We start from the raw sequence: 19,979 nt of genomic DNA on the forward strand, positions 1-19,979 counted from the left end.
ACGAGATTCATCCATCTGCCCAATTGAAGGCAACGGATCAATTTATCCCAAGCTATCGTCACTCATCAGGTGTGCGGACTGTACCTGAGAAACTGCTACAAAGACGATATCAAAGAACAACTGCTTGCATTTCTGGAACTCTGGCTCTTAGGAATTGCCCATTTTCATATTTCCACCGCAACTAGATAATAACAGAAGCTACATTATTCAACCCAAACCCTCCACATCAATAAAATGTTTGGGCGGTCTTTTCTCTAGCCGATCTTCTCAACAAGACACTGCCCCTGGCTTCTCCAGGGTCATGCTCACTACCACCAAACTGCCTATATTGTTCTGTTAACAAGTGTTGCTTGCTTGGGTGAGTGTACGACAAGGGTGAGCTTTCACCACCCTCAACCCAACCCCCTCTACTATCCCCAAACCTTTGTTCCACAGACCTCTCTTCATCCACCTCCTGGCCTGATGAGCTGGTGCCCAAGGCAGATCTCGACCGAGAATAGGTCATATAGCCGATTTCCTCATGTGCCGCTCTAGGGCCTCCCAGATACATCTGATCTGAGCTCCCAAAAAAGTACTGTTCGTAGTCATCATTGCTGGTTGAATTCCTTGTGCTTTCGCTGCTATCTGTGCTCACGGTGCTGTGTGACCCAGCATCAGAGTTACTGAACAACGATGAGCTCTCACTTGGGCTTGGTGATTCTGCCGCTGGATATGGTGCCTCCCCAAATTCATTAAATCTACGGGTGAGGTTATCTGTAATGCAATCTCTATGCAGCTCAGCACCTTGGTGTCTGTTCAAGGAACCCCCTTGCAATGGTGTCTGCTCCGAGTTTGGCTTATGCTTGGCCTTCTTCGCATATGATGGGTCGTTAGCCATCATCGCATGTCGTACAGAGTTTGGTGCCCTTGGTGAACACCTGATATAGTTAATAGGAGATTCAGAATGTACTGGTAAGAAACCTGATGGGAAGGCGCATGAAATTGCTGGTATCCATAGAAAAAGAGGAATGGTCGTATTCACCTTGCGTAGAGCAGCATGTATGCACACTTGGACATTACATTTTCCAGAGATACAGGTTTGACCTGCACACGGCAAGCACCAGCTTTTCAGAATAGAGGATCGACATATCTGATTATTATAGATGATAACCCAACACGAACACAGTCACTGTTGAAGCCAAATAATTTGTTTCCACTACAGCATTACAAGAATATACACGATGATCACTAGGGTAAGAGGTGAAATCTGATGGCTATTTCAATAAGGCGAAAAAAGTACCCAATGGAAACTGGGTCTAGGCGCACCCTAATTGAAATATATATTTTAAAAATATCAAAAAATTCCAACAATTCCAGTTCTTTTTCGTAACGAATATGGTCTAGTGTTACCTCACATGTAAAGTTTCGCAAAGAAATGACTTCCGTGGTCTTCTGTGTGAAAAAAAAATAGTTCTATATTAAAGTTACTATTCAAGTTTTTTGTAATTGCAATTTTGTTTTTTCCCCACAAGTACCGAAGTCATTTCTTCATGAAACTTCATGCATGAGTAGAACGCCCCAAGTTAGCCACAAAAAATTCAGAATTGTTTGAATTTTTTCTATTAAAGACCTTGTTGCTGTTGTTTGAATTTTTTCTATAATTTTTAAGATTAAAATGCTGTATAACGTGCGCCCAGAACTATGCCCCAAAAATCTGCACCGGCAGTCTCGTTTATTTAAAACATATAGAAACTATATATGGAAAAGGTTTACCAAAAAATGACTTTGAAAAATTGTTAACAACCAGGCAGGTATAGCCCTGTCTTCAGATGTCCAGAAAGAGCAAGTATACCTGACTGTCATCTATCTTGTACCACTTCCCATGTGTGTCCTTGACATAACATACGTAATGACCAGAAAAGGCAGCATTCATAACATCATGATGGACAACCATTCCATACAGGCTGTAAACAGGAGAGTTGTCATCAGTTGAGTTCATGTAGCAAGATAAGTTCAGGGTCTCCGGGAATCTGATGGCTTTGCTGATCTTCCCAAACTTGCCAGACTGTACAAATAAGAAGGGGGGACAATTTAGAGGAACTCAATTTGCAAGACATAATCAAAACTAAAACAATTGAACTCCAGAAAAAGGTTAAATACACTGATTCAAATGTCAACACAAAAGAGAGCTATGCAAGTGCGCTTGGCATCTAGCCCTCAATAAGATGGTACTTTATATGGTACCTGATATCTTTTCAATGCAATAGTCAGGACGTTTGGGGCTTCTGATATTGTCAACTTCTTCTTAGCACGCTCATAGGATTTGCACCTGACATTACAGGGTCGAGTTAAGATAATAGCATTAGGAGAAAAGAAAGCAAGACTAAAGAGAAGCAGCAATTTCAATCCTTGCATACTACATTATATAATATACTGAACTGAATAAAATATATAAGCTACAACATCTGACTTCAGCCGGCCCTAAAGAAAGTTGGTATATATCATTATCTTGCAGTTGGTATAAGAAGCTGCATACTAATTTCTTAAGTATTGATCCTCCAGTTGCAATATTGTATAATTCTCAAATCAGCAAGTAGAAGTAGAAGGCAACCGCAAGAAGGAAAAAAATTCTCTATAAAATTTACAATATTTCGCTCCATATTTACAAGCTTTGATTTGATGTTCAAAAACCTTTGAACCTTTAAACATATCGACATATCTGGTTCATGACTCACAATCCAATCCATTGAGCAATTACCCGCTCGAGTAAAAGAACAGAGCACTCAAGCAGTCTACATTGAAAACCATCCAAATATCATGGCCCATTGCACCATTTTATGTAGCCATAATAGAAGAAACAGCATAGCAAGAGGCATAAATTCACACAACCAACATTTTCCACAGGAAAAATCTATACAATGTTTATAGTACAAATAAAAACTGGTATTGTCATGCCACTTTGTTATCTTACAATGTACAGCTTTTTTTTCATATTCTTGGCCAGTACTCTCAAACTTTAAAATATACCTACCATTTATTTTATTTCCCTTTCAATTATGTTTCTGTTGTTCAAGTCTGCTGTACGGTAATGATTGTATTTCTCCGTAAAATTCCTGATTAGATGATATGGCAAAGTATTTCAACCCTCAACTCTGTTAGGAAAGCAACTTGTATACCATGAGGCCATAGGCCGGTATATATATACATGTACAGGTGGTGGACTATATGCAGGAAACCCCTTATACATTGGGATAATTACAGAAGGATACATGACTTGTATTATAACTCTAACACCCCCCCCCCTCAAACTCATGGTGGATGAACAACACTGAGTTTGGAGAGATAAAAGCCATGTTGTGCTCTAGTCTGGGCCTTCGTCAGGAAATCCGCCAACTGTAACTCGGAAGGCACATACTGAAGAGCAACAACCTGATCCTGCACAGCAGCGCGCACATAGAAAGCATCAACACCAATATGCTTGGTGAGCTCATGCTTCACAGGATCACGCGCAATGCTAATAGCACCTGTACTGTCAGATAAGAGCAGAGTCGGTGTAGTGACAGAAACACCGAAATCCTGAAGTAACCACCGTAACCAAGTCACCTCTGCCGTCAAAAGAGCCATCGCTCGCAACTCAGCCTCTGCACTCGAACGGGAAACTGCAATCTGTTTCTTCGTCTTCCACGCAATGAGAGAACCACCAAGAAAAACACAGTAAGCAGAAAGTGAACGGCGATCTGAAGGATCACTAGCCCACGTAGCATCCGAATAGGCCTGAAGCTGTAAAGAACTGGAGCGAGGAAAGAATAAACGATGAGAGATTGTGCCCCGAAGATATCGGAGAACACGGAGGAGATGACTATAGTGAACCGATGTGGGAGTAGAGACAAACTGACTCAGAATATGAACCGGATAAGAAATATCCGGACGAGTGACAGCTAGATAAACAAGACTGCCAACAAGATGACGATAGCGCGTCGGATCAGGCAGGGGATCACCATCAGTAGCAGAAAGGTGAACATTGAGCTCCATAGGAGTCTCAACAATGCGCTCATCAGTAAGAGCAGCACGAGCAAGAAGATCCTGGATATACTTTTCCTGGGATATAAAAAAGCCATCAGAGGTAGAAGAGACTTCAATCCCAAGAAAGTAGCGAAGAGGTCCAAGATCAGACATAAGGAACTGCTCACTAAGACGAGCCTTGACAAAGGCAATATACTCAGGGTCATCCCCAGTGATGACCATGTCATCAACATAAAGAAGAAGAAGAGTCCGACCACGAGGAGAAAGGTGAATAAATAATGCTGGATCATGAACACTTGGTGAAAAACCAGCGGCAGTCACCACAGAGGCAAACCGCTCAAACCAGGCTCGGGGGGCTTGCTTAAGGCCATAGAGAGAGCGACGAAGACGGCATACCATGCCATCAGGAACAGAATACCCAGGTGGAGGCTGCATGTACACCTCCTCACGCAGCTCACCATTAAGAAAAGCATTCTTAACATCAAGCTGAGAGATAGACCAGTGGCGTGTAGAGGCCACGGCAAGAAGTGTACGAACAGTGGTCATATGAGCCACAGGAGCAAAAGTCTCGTCATAATCACGACCATGCTCCTGCTGAAAGCCACGAGCCACAAGACGAGCTTTGTGACGCTCGAGAGAACCATCGGAGCGAGTCTTTACCTTGTAGACCCACTTACAAGTGATAGGACGGACTCCAGGAGGAAGGGAGACAAGATCCCACGTACCTGTGCGTTCAAGAGCAGCAATCTCCTCAGCCATCGCAAACTGCCATTCAGGATGAACAATAGCCTGATGATAAGTAGTTGGCTCAAAAACAGCAGCTCCAGCGGTGGAAAAGCCTAAGCGATCAACAGGAGGACGAGGACGAGAACGCAAGCCATAAGTAGGCTGAGACGAGGATGACGGCACATCTAGAGAAGCATCCACAGGACGTGAACGACGAGTGTAACACTGAGGAAAAGATGGAACAATGGAAGGAGGAATCGCTAAGGCAGAATCGGAGAGTGGCGACGAAGAAGTCACCGGAGAGGAAGGTGTAGAATCCGGTGATATGCTAGACGAGGAGACCGTGGAAGATGGTGGCGACAAATCGACGGGAGCTGGAGAAGCAGAGGGAGCAGAATGAGTACGCAAAGGCTCAACGAGTGTGATAGGCGTGTCAGGAAAAGTGAGAAAAGAGATATCCTCTACGGAAAAAGTCGAGGAAGATGAGCGTGGGTAGAAGGGACGAGACTCATCAAATGTTACATCCCGAGAGATACGGATCCGACGACCGATAGGATCCCAACAACGATAGCCCTTATGCTCATCACTATAGCCTAAGAAAACACACTCAACAGACTGAGCGGTCAGTTTGGTGCGTTCGCGGGGGGCAAGAAGAACATAGCAAACACATCCAAACAAGCGAAGCGTCGAATAATCGGGGGACCGATCAAAAAGACACTCGAAAGGAACACCACCCTGTAGAGCAGCGGAAGGCTGGAAATTGATGAGATAGGTGGAGGTGGAGACGGCCTCAGCCCAAAAATGCGGCGGGAGAGAGGCAGCAATCATCAATGCACGAGCCGTCTCAAGAAGATGACGATGCTTGCGCTCAGCCACGCCATTCTGAGCATGAGCACCAGGACAAGAGAATTGAGAGAGAGTCCCTTGCTCAGCAAGAACACCACGCAGCATCTTAGAGATATACTCGCCAGCGGAGTCAGCACGAAACACACGAATGGGAGAAGAGAACTGAGTATGAACCATGGCAGCAAAACGCTTATAAATGGACAACACCTCACTACGAGAAGTCATGAAATAAAGCCATGTGTAACGAGAGAAGTCATCTATGAAAATAATGTAGTATTTATGACCTCCTTTCGAATCGAAGGGAGCCGGACCCCATACATCGTAATGGACTAAATCAAAAGGACGCTTAGACACTGACTCACTATGTGGATATGGTAACTGAATCTGCTTGCCAAGACGACAACCCTGACACTCTAAGGAGGCATCTCCTGAGACAGACCCCAGAAGACCTCGACGAACTAACGACGACAAACGGGAACCACACAGATGACCAAGTCGATGATGCCATTGCTGGAAAGAACCAGTAGCCGAGGCGACCAAAGCGGAAGAACTGGCGAGAGAATGGGCAGAGGAAGGAACATGAAGCCAGTCCACCTCCCAAAAGACCCGCAGAATCACGGCGGCGAGGGCCAGCCCCAACCAGAGTGTGCGTGCGACGGTCCTGGACAGAACAAGCGTCAAGATCAAGGATGACACGACAACCAGAATCAGCAAGTTGAGCAGCGGAAAACAAATTCATGGTAAGTCGAGGAACATGAGCAACATCAGGAACAGAATAAGAAGGAGTGGTAAGAGTGCCTCTACTAACGACAGGAAGGGGAGTACTATCAGCGGTGAGGACATGAACAGGAGAATCAAGCGAACGAAGAGAGGACAGAGTGGAAGAATTAGAAGTCATATGAAAGGAAGCTCCAGAGTCCAGAACCCATGGGGATGTACCTGACTGTGTAGAAGGTGGTTGCTCAGTGCGGGAAGCCTCAGTCACAGAACCAGCAGTACCCGTTGAGGAAGAACCGGAAGCAGCGAGCAGACGCTTAAGTCTCAGAATATCCTGCTCAGTCAAAGCGATGGCGGAAGCTGTCGAGGTAGATGACGAAGTCGCTGAAGATGGTGACCGCGCCTTGCGCAAGTGTTTCTTCTTCGTGTAACAGTGCGGCTCAATATGACCATCATTGTTGCAGTAGTTACAATGTGGACGGGGGCGACCTGAGCCGCCAGAAGGAGTGGGCAAGAGCGGCGGATCACTCGAGCGAGAAGGGGTCGGTGCAGCAGGTGGCGTAGAAAAAGTCCGAGCAGCGAGCACCGAGGGAATCTCCAGCAAACCAGCACCACGGAGGCGAGTCTCCTCAGCACGAATCTCAGAAAGCGCCTCCATGAGAGAAATACGGCCACGAGCAAACAACTGAGCACGCCGGGGCTCAAACTCCTTACGGAGCCGAGACAGGAACTCGTAGACCCGATGAAACTCCAAGTCGGCCTGGACGGCCTGGCAACAGGCGCAAGTACGACAACCAGCACTGCGAAGAGAATCAAGCTGGCGCCAGATAGCAGAGCTTTGTGCATAGAAGGCATCAACAGTAGAGTCACCCTGCTGAAGAGCATGCTCCTGACGGACCACAGAGAGGTATAAGGCATCACCAGAGGGCTCATAGCGCTGACGAAGGCGGGTCCACATCTCAAATACAGTAGGAAGGCCCAGAAACTCAGAAGCAAACGGAGGTAGAACACTAGCAGTGAGAACAGCGGCAGCACGAGCATCATCATCAAGCCACTGGGTGTAAGCAGACAGAGCACCATGATACAGCTGAAGAGCCTCCTCATAAGCCAAGACCTTCTCATCATAAGCACTCACAGCGGCCTCATCAGCAAGCGTAGTCGCATCCTTTGCGGCCTGAGAAACATCCGCAGGAAGAGCCGGTGGGGTCGGCGGAGTGGGAGCCACGGGAGGAACCGGACATGGCGGACAACAGACCTCGCCGGAAAGAAGACCCCATAGGCGGATGCCACGCATGTGAATGCGCATGAAGCCAATGAACTCGGTGTAGTTAGTGCCATCAAAGATCACCGGACACCGAGGAACAGCAACATAGCCAGTAGACATTTTTTTTTTTTTGTATAGGAAAGGAAACAGTCAACGGGAGGAAACCGCGTTGACAGCAGGAGGCCCGACTCGGCCTGGGGGCCCCGTCGGTAGGGGAGACCACGGGGAACAGATCAGGTCAGGCCAGGGTCGCGGTCCTGGCGATGCGAGACAGCGCGAGGACGGGCGGCGGCGACGGAGGCGGCCGGGCGACGCAGGGCGACGCGGCGCGGCGCGCGGCGGAGCGAGGAAACGCGGCGGCACCGGAGGCGGTCCGGGCGACGCGCGGACGAGCGAGGGAGGGCGGCGGCGACAGGGCGGCGGCACCTGATGCGAGCCGGACGGCGCGGGGCGACGCGCGGCAGAGCAAGGGAGGGCGGCGGCGACTGAAGCGGCCGGGCGGTTGGTGACGCGGGGAAGAGGCCGGGACGCGGGGAAGAGGCCGGGCGGTTGGTGACGCGGGGAAGAGCGGATCTGGCAGGCGCGGGAGCGGCCCTGCAGATCGATCCTGCTGGCGTGCGTCGGGAGAGGGGAGAGACGCGGCGGCGGGACGAGGCCGGAACCAGCGGTGGGAAAACTAGATCGGAGAAGGCACGAGTTGCGCGTGCAAAAAAGACCTAGGCTCTAATACCATGTTAGGAAAGCAACTTGTATACCATGAGGCCATAGGCCGGTATATATATACATGTACAGGTGGTGGACTATATGCAGGAAACCCCTTATACATTGGGATAATTACAGAAGGATACATGACTTGTATTATAACTCTAACAAACTCAACTCCCAACTTGGTATAGTTTCAGTGATAGCTCAAGGACTGTGATCAGTGGATAAAAGGGCACAGAATGAACAGGTACAGAAGGCTAAAGATCCGAAGTGACATTACCTGTTGCACTGGTATCTGTTATCACCATCCAAGACTTCCGTAGATGTAAACCGCTGAAGTGCTTCCTCGAGTGAACCGATGTCACCATCTATTTCAACAGTAAGATCTAACATACGCTCGTATTGTTCAGAACTAATATGGCACCTTGTGCATTTTATCTATGAAAAAATACAGAGTAAAATAATCAATAAGAACACACAGGGTAGTCTTAGGTAATTTAATATACAAAAATAATAAAATCTAAGCTGTTCCGCAAAGAAAACCTTAGATCTCAGATAGCCCCCAAATATTAGTTGCACAAGTGTGGTTTCTTCTGCTGAACAATGAGCGCCGCCTTTTCTGGCTTCCTTCATGCATACAGATTGCATAGCATCAATTGAGTGCCTGTAAACAAATCAGTTAATGTGGTGCCATTTAAGAAAAACTCTTGGAGAAAGGAGTTGCCAAAAGTAAATAGTAACTATTTTACTTTCGACAAGGTCATTCCCCAAACTTAAAATACTGAAGAAGCCATTGTCAGGTAACTGTCCTATCTGGTTTTCTACTTGACACAACGACAATATTTCATTGATAAAAATGTCAATCAGCACCTAGTTCAAACAATGAGTTCCAAACAACTATACTAAGTGCTGACTTCAACCAACCTTCAGTTTAACAGGAAAAGATAAATTAATTGAAATTTTTAGTAGAACAGTTGAACAAAGATCGACAAACTAATCTAGTATGCTACACTGTTGCCTCAGAAACTGAGCCCTAAAAGGACATCAACATAATTTATTGTTGAACCAGTATGACCCGCCAAAAAAAAAAGCAGAACCAGTATGGGCCTCCAGCTCGTGTAAGTGATCTGGAAGAGGAGGGCCGGTCGATGTCTGGAGCAGAGCGCCGCCACAACCTACAACAAACAGGGACGAGCTGCTGGTACACCTCTTCTCATTCAACATGGTATCAGACGCCAGCGACACCGGGGCCTGGCGACCCTAGGCAGCGACGGGGCTCATCTCGGCAGCAGGGACTCATCACACGGCAGTGCTGCGGCTGGCAGAGAGCTCCGCGAGCGGCTGTGTGTGGAAACGCAGGATGCAGAGGTGGCACGCGAGTTGCATGCTGGGTCTGTGCGGGAAACACGGCAACGGCATGGCTTGGTCAGAGGAAGACGGAGGTCTTGCTGCTAGGTACTGCTGCTACTGGAGACTTGTGCTGCTGATTGGAGAGGGAAGAGGAGGTACCACTGAGGGTGCTGCTGGAACTGCTGAGGGTGCTGATGGAAGTGATAGCTGCTGCACACCAGGGGCACGTTGTTGCCGTGTGAAACTGGTCGGGAAGATGAGTGATGTGAAAGGCGTTGCTGAGGCTCTGGAGAAGCTCACACTGTTCCTCATTTCCAAGGAGGGGGTCTTGAAATTTGGAGCCATCGTTCCTCGACAGGAAGTGGTTCAGAAGATTGAGCTGTCCCCCACTAACATCATGCTAGAGACGGTTACCAAGTGGCCTCGGAGGGCAATGTTCGCTGTGGAGCAAGGAGTTGGCTGGGAACTTGTTGGGTAGTACTATTGAAGAACCAAGCGGCAAGACGTGTGTGTGTGTGTGTTTTGGTGGGGGGGGGGGGGGGTGAAAAAGTGAAAGGTCATGAACCATCAACTCTCTGCTTATTGGGTGGCTGTTGAACTCGGTGGTAGCGCTCCATGGATGGGCTATCCACGGGCTGCTGAGATATGGAAAACTCTGTCCACCCAGTACTCCGACAAGGGCAATGTCATCCTCATATCTCAAACTGATGGGAAGATCCGTTGTCTGTGCCAAGGTGACATGTCAGTGATGACATATGTGGCAGAAATACGGGCATTGTAGGCAGACCAGGATAACTGTGATCCTCTGGAACTCTATGATGCAGCCCAGCATCAAGTCAGGGCACAAGTGGATGGCACGCAGGCATGTGCGGCAACTTTTGGAGGGGCTCAAAAGTTGCTTTGATGGCAGGAAGGCCTACACCTATTGCATCAAACTTCCCTGCCTACTATTGATGGGGTTATCACAGAGATGGCTCAAGAGGAGGTGTGGCTATCTCTTGAGCAAGCAAACATGAAGGTTTTGCCGGCTTCCACATTTGCCAGTTACTGAGCGCAGGGAGTGGAAAGAGACCAGAGACTGTTTTACCTGTGGGGAGAAAGGCCACCTGAAGTTCAACTGTCCAAATCATGGTAGGGGCAGGGGAAATAGCAGAGGGGGGAGTAGGAGGACTTCTAGAGGTAGAAGTGGGTATTCATGAACTCAGGGGGGCAGAGGACGCACATGGCAGTTCAAGGGGACAATGGGATGTCAAAGGGCAGAGAAGTAGATGATGCTGCCAATGGAGACTTTGCTCACTGGTAATCCTGAAAATGCATCTCTTGCTACTAACAAGAATGACCCAGAATGGGTTATGGACTCTGGAGCATCTAAAGCATATTGCAGGTAAACTCTGTGTGTTTGAGTCTTACAATAAGCATCTTCCTACACTATACAAACTGTGATGGTACAAAACAGCCTGTTGAAGGAGGGTGGCACAATAAAGTGCACTTCCCCATCTCTCTATCCCCAGTTTTACATGTGCCAGCTTTTCCTGTCAATTTGGTCTGCGTGAGTACTCTAATTGATCAAATGGACTATCGTATGATTCTTGAAAGTATGTCTGCTTGATTCAGGAGCTACAGACAAGGCAGGCGGTTGGGACTGGCAACATGCGTAGGGGGGTCTGGTATATGGACCAGGAGGTGCAGCCGGACTTGGTGTGTGCTGCGCCCATGGAGGGCAAGGAGAAGCAGGTACGCGGTGATCCATCACTGTAGGGTGAGGCATGTATCTTCTGATAAGATGAGTAGAATATTTCCGGATGTTATGTGTGGAATAGGCAAGGGCAAGTTGACATGTGATGCTTGTGAATATGCTGAACACACAAGAGCTTCATACGTGAGTAAGGGGCTTAGGAGCATATTTCCTTTTATGCTTATACATTCGGATGTATGGACTTGCCGAGTGGTGTTAGTGAATGGAATGAAGTATTTTGTAACCTTTGTTGACTATTCTCATATGACTTTCATTTATTTGATGTGTCACAAGGATGAGGTGCTTAGTTGTCGGAACCTTCATGCCTATGCGACGAATCAGTTTCAGGTGTGCAGGTGCTGGTGATCAGGACTGACTATGGCACTGAGTATGCGAACAACACCTTTGGTGCCTTCTGTTAAAGTACTATATATGTAGCCATGTAACCTTTCGTATTTACCCTATTGTATAAGGGATTTTCTGCATATTACACACCTGAACATGTATATATACTGGCCTATGGCCTCCTGAAAATACAAGTTGCATATTTCCTAACATGGTATTAGAGGTAAGTCAATTTTTTGCACGTCGCAACTCGTGTTGTTGATCCGCTCCGCGCCGCCACCCTCCTCCGTGGCCGTCGCTCGTCGCCGCCCTTCTGCCGTGTGTATTGCAAGACTGGGCCGGCTCCTCCTCTCCCCGATCCATTCATCGCTGGATCACGTCGTCGCCAGCCTCCCCATGCTGGATCCCGTCAACACCACCAGCCTTCCCGTGCTGGATCCCGTCGGTCCCGGGCTGGATCCCATCGCCAGCCTCCCCGGTCCAGTCAACATCGTGTTGTTCCCGTCGGATCTCCCCATCGGCCCTCCCTGTTGCTGCTGCTGTTTCGGTTTCCACCGGATCCCGCCGTCCAGCCGCCGGATCCCGCCGCCGGACCTCCCTTCTGCTGCTGCTGCTCCAGATTCCGCCGCCGGCCGCCGCTGGATCTCACCGGCCCTCTCTGTTGCTGCTGCTGCTATCGCGTGATAGCTGCTTAGACCGTGGACCATAAAAGAGAGAGAGAGAGAGAGATGTTTCCCTCGGGTCTACATGTCCCTTGCTGCCCGGTGACTCCTGCTGCTCCCATCTCGCATCTGGGTCGTTCCTCGACGCTTGATGCTCGTCGTTTGTATCGCCGTCCCTTACGGCGTCTTTCGCAGGCTGTGGTGGTAGCTTTACTGCTGCTCCTCCTGCGAACTCCACATATGATGATTGTCGCTCTTCCCCGACACCTCTCGCGACTTTCATCGGATGTACTGGTGCACACGACTCCATCGGCTGTGCTTCGCACACGCGTCTACCCTTGGTGCTTGGTGCTTGTCTGTATACAGCCTCGTCTTCACCACCGGCCTTTGCAGACGATACTGGTCATGCTACATCGTCACACTTAGCGGCTTCCACAGGTGGTGGTGGCCGCTTCTCTCCCGGTGCCATTACGTCGTCTACTTCAGTTGTGTACTTCACCGAGGAGGAGATTGCGCGCCTTCGCGCCTTGCTGATTGCCTCCGTCTCTGTTGTCGGGTGCATCTACATCGACATCTTCAGTTGCGCCCCTGACTGAGCAGGAGATTGTGTGATTTCGATGCCTGATAGCTCCATCTTCTGGTTCTTCATCGACAGGGTCTGTTGGCTCTCTGCTACAGACTCTTCTGGCATTGTGAGACCACCTTCTACACAAGCAGGTACATCCCCATGGATTCTTCATACTGGAGCATATTTTCATATGACTCATGATTCATCAACTCTGTCATCTACTCGACCTCTCGATTCTCCTGTTCATGTTCTTACTGCTGATGGTACTTCTCTCCTGGTTACTGGCCGAGGCACTCTTAGCACTGCATCTTTTCATGTTCCCGATGTTGCTCATGTTCCTCGGCTTACCATGCAGCTCATTTCTGATGGTCAGATTGTTGACTCTGGTTGCAGGGTCATTCTTGACTTTGACTCGTGTTCAGTTCTGGACCATCACACTGGTGCTCTTCTTGATGCTGGCCCCCAACGCCGTGACTCTCAGGGTCTCTGGAAGCTTGACTAGATTCACCTTCCATCCACTGCCACCGCAACCAGCCTCTCCACCTTTGTTGCCTTGTCTACCAGCTCTTTTCAGCAGTGACATCATCGCCTTGGTCACTTATGTGGCTCTCGTCTCTCATCCTTAGTTCGGCGTGGTCTTCTTGGATCGGTCTCTGGCGGTGTGTCTTTAGACTGTCAGGGTTGTCAGCTTGGTAAACAGGTTCAGTTACCTTATCCTCATAGCGAGATTGTGTCTCAGCGTCCTTTTGACCTTGTTCATTCTGATGTCTGGGTCCAGCTCCCTTTGGTTCAAAGCGATGCCATTGCTACTATATTATCTTTATAGATGATTTCTCTCGACATACGTGGATATATTTTATATCTTCTCGTAGTGAGGTCTTATCTATCTATAAGCGTTTTGCTGCCATGGTTCACACTCAGTTCTCTTCGCCTATTCAAGTGTTTCGTGCTGACTATGATGGAGAGTATATCTCCAAGATGCGTGGATTTCTTGCTGAGCAGGGTACCCTTGCTCAGTTTTCTTGTCCTGGTGCTCATGCTCAGAATGGCGTGGTTGAGCGCAAGCATCGTCACCTTCTTGAGACGGTTCGTGCGATGATGATCGCTGCCTCTCTTCCGCCTCACTTTTGGGCCGAGGCTGTCTCCACTTCCACCTATCTCATCAATCTTCAGCCGCCCGCTGCTTTAATAGTTCTCCCGATTATTCGACGCTTCGTTTGTTTGTTGTGTTTGCTATGTTCTTCTTGCCCCTCGTGAACGCACCAAACTGACCGCTCAGTCTGTTGAGTGTGTCTTCTTAGGCTATAGTGATGAGCATAAGGGCTATCGTTGTTGGGATCCTATCGGTCGTCGGATGCGTATTTCTCGAGATGTGACTTTCGATGAGTCTCGTCCCTTCTACCCGCGCCCATCTTCCTCGACCTTTTCAGTGGAGGATATTTCTTTCCTTACTTTTCCTGACACACCTATCACCCCCATCGAGCCTTTGTCTATTCCTTCTGCTACCTCTGCCTCTCCATCTCTTGCCGATTTGCCGCCACCATCTCCCACGGTTTCCTCACCTAGCATGTCAACGGATTCCGCACCTTCATCTCCGGTGACTTCTTCGTCTCCACCCCCCGATTCTACCTTGGCGATTCCTCCTTGTATTCCTCCATCTTTTCCTTCAGTATTTCACTCATCGTCCACATAATGTGGATGCCTCTGCAGATGTGTCATCCTCCTCGTCTCAGCCTACCTATGGCTTGCGTCCTCGTCCTCGTCCGCCTGTTGTTCGCCTTGGATTTTCCACCGTTGGTGCTGCTGTTCTTGAGCCGACTTCTTATCTTCAGGTTGTTGTTCATCCTGAATGGCAGAGGAGATTGCTGCCCTTGAACGGACTGGTACAGGTTGTTGTTTCTCTTCCTCCCGGTGTCTGTTCCATCACTTGTAAGTGGGTCTACAAGGTTAAGACTCGCTCTGATGGTTCTCTTGAGCGTTACAAAGCTCGTCTTGTGACTCGTGGCTTTCAGCAGGAGCATGGTCGTGATTACGACGAGACTTTTCCTCTTGTGACCCATATGACCACTATTCGTACACTTCTTGTCGTGGCCTCTGCACGCCATTGGTCTATATCTCAGCTTCATGTTAAGAATGCCTTTCTTAATGTTGAGTTGTGTGAGGTGTACATGCAGCCACCACCTGGGTATTCTGTGTTGGAAATATGCCCTAGAGGCAATAATAAAGTGGTTATTATTATATTTCCTAGTTCATGATAATTGTCTATTATTCATGATATAATTGTATTAACCGGAAACCGTAATACATGTGTGAATATATAGATCACAATGTGTCCCTAGTGAGCCTCTAGTTGGCTAGCTCGTTGATTAATGATCATGGTTTCCTGATCATGGACATTGGATGTCATTGATAACGGGATCACATCATTGGGGAATGATGTGATGGAGAAGACCCAATCCTAAGCATAGCACTAGATCGTATTGTTCGTCTGCTAAAGCTTTCTAATGTCAAGTATCATTTCCTTAGACCATGAGATTGTGCAACTCCCGGATACCGTAGGAGTGCTTTGGGTGTATCAAACGTCACAACGTAACTGGGTGATTATAAAGGTGCACTACAGGTATCACCAAAAGAATCTGTTGGGTTGTACGAATAGAGACTGGGATTTGTCACTCCGTGTGACGAAGAGTTATCTCTAGGCCCACTCGGTAATCCATCATCATATTGAGCTCAGTGTGACTAAGGAGTTACCCACGAGATGATGCGTTACGGAACGAGTAAAGAGACTTGCCGGTAACGAGATTGAACAAGGTATAGGGATACCGACGATCGAATCTCGGGCAAGTATCATACCAGTAGACAAAGGGGATTGCATATGGGATTGATTGAATCCCCGACATCGTGGTTCATCCGATGAGATCATCGAGGAATATGCGGGAACCAACATGGATATCCAGACCCCGCTGTTGATTATTGACCGGAGAGGTGTCTCGGTCATGTCAGCATGCTTCCCGAACCCGTAGGGTCTACACACTTAAGGTTCGATGACGCTAGGGTTATAGGGAAATAGTGTACGTGGTTACCGAAGGTTGTTCGGAGTCCCGGATGAGATCCCGGACGTCACAAGGAGTTCCGGAATGGTCCGCAGGTAAAGATTTATATATAAGAAGTGATGAATTGGTCACCGGAAGTGTTTCGGGCGACACCGGTAATGTACCGGGACCACCGGAAGGGTTCCGGGGTCCACCGGGAAGGGCCACCAGCCCCAAACTGCTACATGGGCCTAAAGGTGGATGGGAACCAGCCCAAATGTGGGCTGGTGCGCCACCACAAGCAGCCCAAGGCGCAGCAAGGGTTGGAGGGGGCAAAACCCTAGGCGTGGGGAGGCCACCTTGGGCCTCAAGGCCCACCCTAGGGCGCCTCCACCTTGGCCGCCGCCCCAAGGGCCATCTAGGCGCACCAGCCCACATTTGGGCTGGTTCCCATCCACCTTTAGGCCCATGTAGCAGTTTGGGGCTGGTGGCCCTTCCCGGTGGACCCCTTAGGGTGGGCACCCTCCTCCCTCTCCTATATATAGTGAGGGTTTGGGGGGCTGTTTTGAGACACAATTGCCTCTCTCCACGGCGCAGCCCTACACCTCCTCCTCGTCCTCCGTCGTGCTTGGCGAAACCCTGTCGGAGTACCACGTAGCTCCACCATCACCACGCCTCGTGCTGCCGGAGCTCTCCCTCAACCTCTCCACCCTCCTTGTTGGATCAAGGCGTTGGAGACGTCACCGGGCTGCACGTGTGTTGAACACGGAGGCGTCGTTGTTCGGCGCATAGATCGGAATCCACCGCGACCTGAATCGCTACGAGTACAACTCCATCAACCGCGTTCTAGCAACGCTTCCGCTTAGCGAACTTCAAAGGTATGAAGATGCTCTACCCCTTTGCTCGTTGTTGGTTTCTCCATAGATAGATCCTTGTGTGACGTAGGAAATTTTTTGAAATACTATGTTCCCCAACATTCTGTTCCTGATGGCATGGTATGTCGTCTTCGTCGCTCTCTCTATGGCCTTAAGCAAGCCCCCCGCGCCTGGTTTGAGTTGAGCGTTTTGCCTCTGTGGTGACTGCCACTGGTTTTTCAACAAGTGCTCATGATCCGGCATTGTTTGTCCACCTTTCTCCTCATGGTCGGACACTTCTTCCCTATGTTGATGACATGATCATCAATGGTGACGACCCCGAGTATATTGCCTTTGTAAAGGCCCATCTTAGTGAGCAGTTACTTATGTCCGATCTTGGACCTCTTCGCTACTTTCTTGGGATTGAAGTCTCTTCTACCTCCGATGGCTTTTTTATATCCCAGGAAAAGTATATCCATGATCTTCTTGCTCGTGCTGCTCTTACTGACAAGCGCATTGTTGAGACTTCCATGGAGCTCAATGTTAACCTCCGTGATACTGAGGGTGACCCCCTGCCTGATCCGACGTGTTATCGTCATCTTGTTGGCAGTCTTGTCCATCTAGCCATCACTCGTCCAGATATCTCTTATCCGGTTCATATTCTGAGTCAGTTTGTCTCCGCTCCCACCTCGGTTCACTATAGTCACCTCCTTCGTGTTCTCCGATATCTTCGGCGCACGGTCTCTCACCGTCTGTTCTTTCCTCGCTCCAGTTCTTTACAGCTTCAAGCCTATTCGGATGCTACATGGGCTAGTGATCCTTCAGATCGCCGTTCACTTTCTGCTTACTGTGTTTCTTGGTGGTTCTCTCATTGCCTGGAAGACGAAGAAACAGACCGCAGTTTCCCGTTCCAGTGCAGAGGCTGAGTTGCAAGCTATGGCTCTTTTGACCGCAGTTTCCCGTTCGAGTGCAGAAGTACAAGTTGCATATTTCCTAACACCTTCTTGTCTAGCCAAGGTATTCTTCATTAAACATCTTGCCCAAATGGCCCTCCCTAAAACAGTATGGCCAAGCGAAAGAATCGCCACGTTTTGGAAATAGTTTGCTCATTGATGTGCACGATGAATGTGCCCAAATTCTTGTGGAGTTAAGCAGTCATGAGAGCCACATACTTGATCAACCAAACACCTTCTGGGATACTAGGTATGAGATCCCCATCCGAGTTAGTGTTTGGAGAAAATAAGTGTGTCGTCCCACCCGAAGTTATTTGGCAGTGCCTGTTTTGTTAGGGATCAGAAAATTATCTATTGGGAAATTGGACCCATGAGTAGCGAAATGTGTTTTATGGGCTATTCCTCTAGTCAGCAAGGGTACAGGTGTTAAGAGTCCCTTTGCAAAACGCATGTTTCTAAGTATGGATGTCATCTTCGAGGAGTCTAAGCCATTCTATGGTGAGCCGACTGATCAAAGTTTGTTGTTTGCAAAGCTTGATCACTACACTCTGTGGAATATGGTCAAGAGGGGGAGAAGGTTGTGTCTCGTACTCATGGTGATTCTATGGGCACTAACACGATTCTATGGGCACTAACATTTGATGATAATATGCGGGTTAAGGTCCAGCCAATAGTGGGTACAGTTCCGGTTGGTACTCCCACGGATGATGATGTGCAGGTTCAAGTCCAGTCAACAATGGGACAATTCCATTGGTTGCTCTCCAGGTTCCTATTCGAGATCGGTGACAGAAGAATCTGTCGAACTCACGACGATAGCCGCAGGTGGATGCAAGCTCATTTGACACAATGGAACTTCCTATAGCATTGCTAAAGGGAAACACATGAAGCGGCAACGAAGGCTTTACCAAGGATGTTTTTGATGATCATGACATTGGCAATTTTGTGTATGGGGTATGATTAATAAAATGATTGTTAGTAAATATGTGTTGTATACTTGTATGCCCAAGTCTAGGTAATTAGTATTTGCTCATCAAACCTATACTAGAACGATTGTGATCCTGTTGTTGGACGAATCTACGTGCCTTGTATCTAGCAATGTAAAAAAGTTTGGCTGGCATCATGTTGATGTTACCGAATCCATTTATCTCTCGCGTTTCTTCACATGGTAACAGAGGCTCATTTCTAAAAACCAACGGGATGACATCCCCAAGCACTGCATCCGCCACTGCGGTAGGAACCCCCGTAGTCGAGCTCTCTGGCAGCGCTGGCACGCTCTCCACGACACTGTCAGTTCCCATGGCATCCTCCTCGCCAGGATTCATCTCTGTCCCCAACATCAGGTAAACCGTGTTGATTCTGCGCCGGCATCAACTCCTCGGCTATGTGATGACATGATGGTCGCACCACCACGGCGTGCCCACTCCTCGGTCGAGCCGGACACCAATATCGTCGACAACCCTGCCCACAACCACCTGTACATCCAAGACTAGTTGATCTTCTCGGTTGTGCTCTCCACGCTCGCGTTGGAAGTGTTATCTCGCGTCCTCGACCCCACCTTGTCTTCAGTGATCTGGTGGCCATTGAACGAATGCTCGCTTCCCAGTCCAGAGCTCGGGTCAATCAGATCTGAAGGCAGCTATCTATGCTGCAGAAAAAAGACCTCAACGCCACCAACTACTTCAGCCGAGCCAAAGCCCTTGCGGATTAGATCGTTGTTGCAAATCAGCCCTTCGCGACGAGGAACTCATCCATTAGGTTATTGTAGTTGTGTCATACCAAGCTTGACATTGTGTATGTCGTGGGTGTGGTGAGTAGATGCATACATGAACCAAGGAGTGAGCATCTTGACACAATGCACAGAATCCTGAGATACTTGAAGGGCACTCCAGGCAAAGGTTTGTGGTTCGCAAAGAGCATAGTTTTTAAGGCGTCGAGGCGTTTTAAGGCGTTGGGGGCACCTCAACGCCTAGGCGCTTAAAGCGCGAGGCGAGGGGACGCCTTAGTTCATTTTTGTCATCGGTGTGTTCCCCACTCTTTCCCCCAGCAGCACAGCACAACACAGCAGCACGGAAGTGAGGGGCGGAGAGGAAAGAGACCATGGGGATAGAGGGCAGTCCTACCTTGTTGCCCTGCTGGGGGAGGGATGCGCCACGGGAGGAGAGGAAGCTTGGCCAGCGATGGGAAGAAGCTGGACGAGGGCGGATATTTGGTGTCACGGAG

At 48.8% G+C, this 19,979-nt stretch overlaps 1 protein-coding gene across 1 annotated transcript in view; it reads right to left on the reverse strand.

Annotated features, from left to right (window-relative positions):
• Positions 1-109: 109 nt before the first annotated feature.
• LOC123407832 (ubiquitin carboxyl-terminal hydrolase 17-like) overlaps positions 110-19,979 on the reverse strand; it is a 39,572-nt gene continuing 19,702 nt past the window's right edge. The window contains exons 6-11 of the mRNA XM_045101059.1: positions 8,804-8,924; positions 8,541-8,698; positions 2,224-2,308; positions 1,832-2,044; positions 1,022-1,083; positions 110-917 (exon numbers count right to left, since the gene is read on the reverse strand). Coding sequence (XP_044956994.1) covers positions 227-917; positions 1,022-1,083; positions 1,832-2,044; positions 2,224-2,308; positions 8,541-8,698; positions 8,804-8,924 — 1,330 coding nt within the window. The 3' untranslated portion in view covers positions 110-226. The remainder of the gene's footprint in view (positions 918-1,021; positions 1,084-1,831; positions 2,045-2,223; positions 2,309-8,540; positions 8,699-8,803; positions 8,925-19,979) is intronic.

Source organism: Hordeum vulgare, chromosome 7H, assembly GCF_904849725.1.
Source record: "Hordeum vulgare subsp. vulgare chromosome 7H, MorexV3_pseudomolecules_assembly, whole genome shotgun sequence".
Classification (NCBI taxonomy): Eukaryota; Viridiplantae; Streptophyta; class Magnoliopsida; order Poales; family Poaceae; genus Hordeum; species Hordeum vulgare.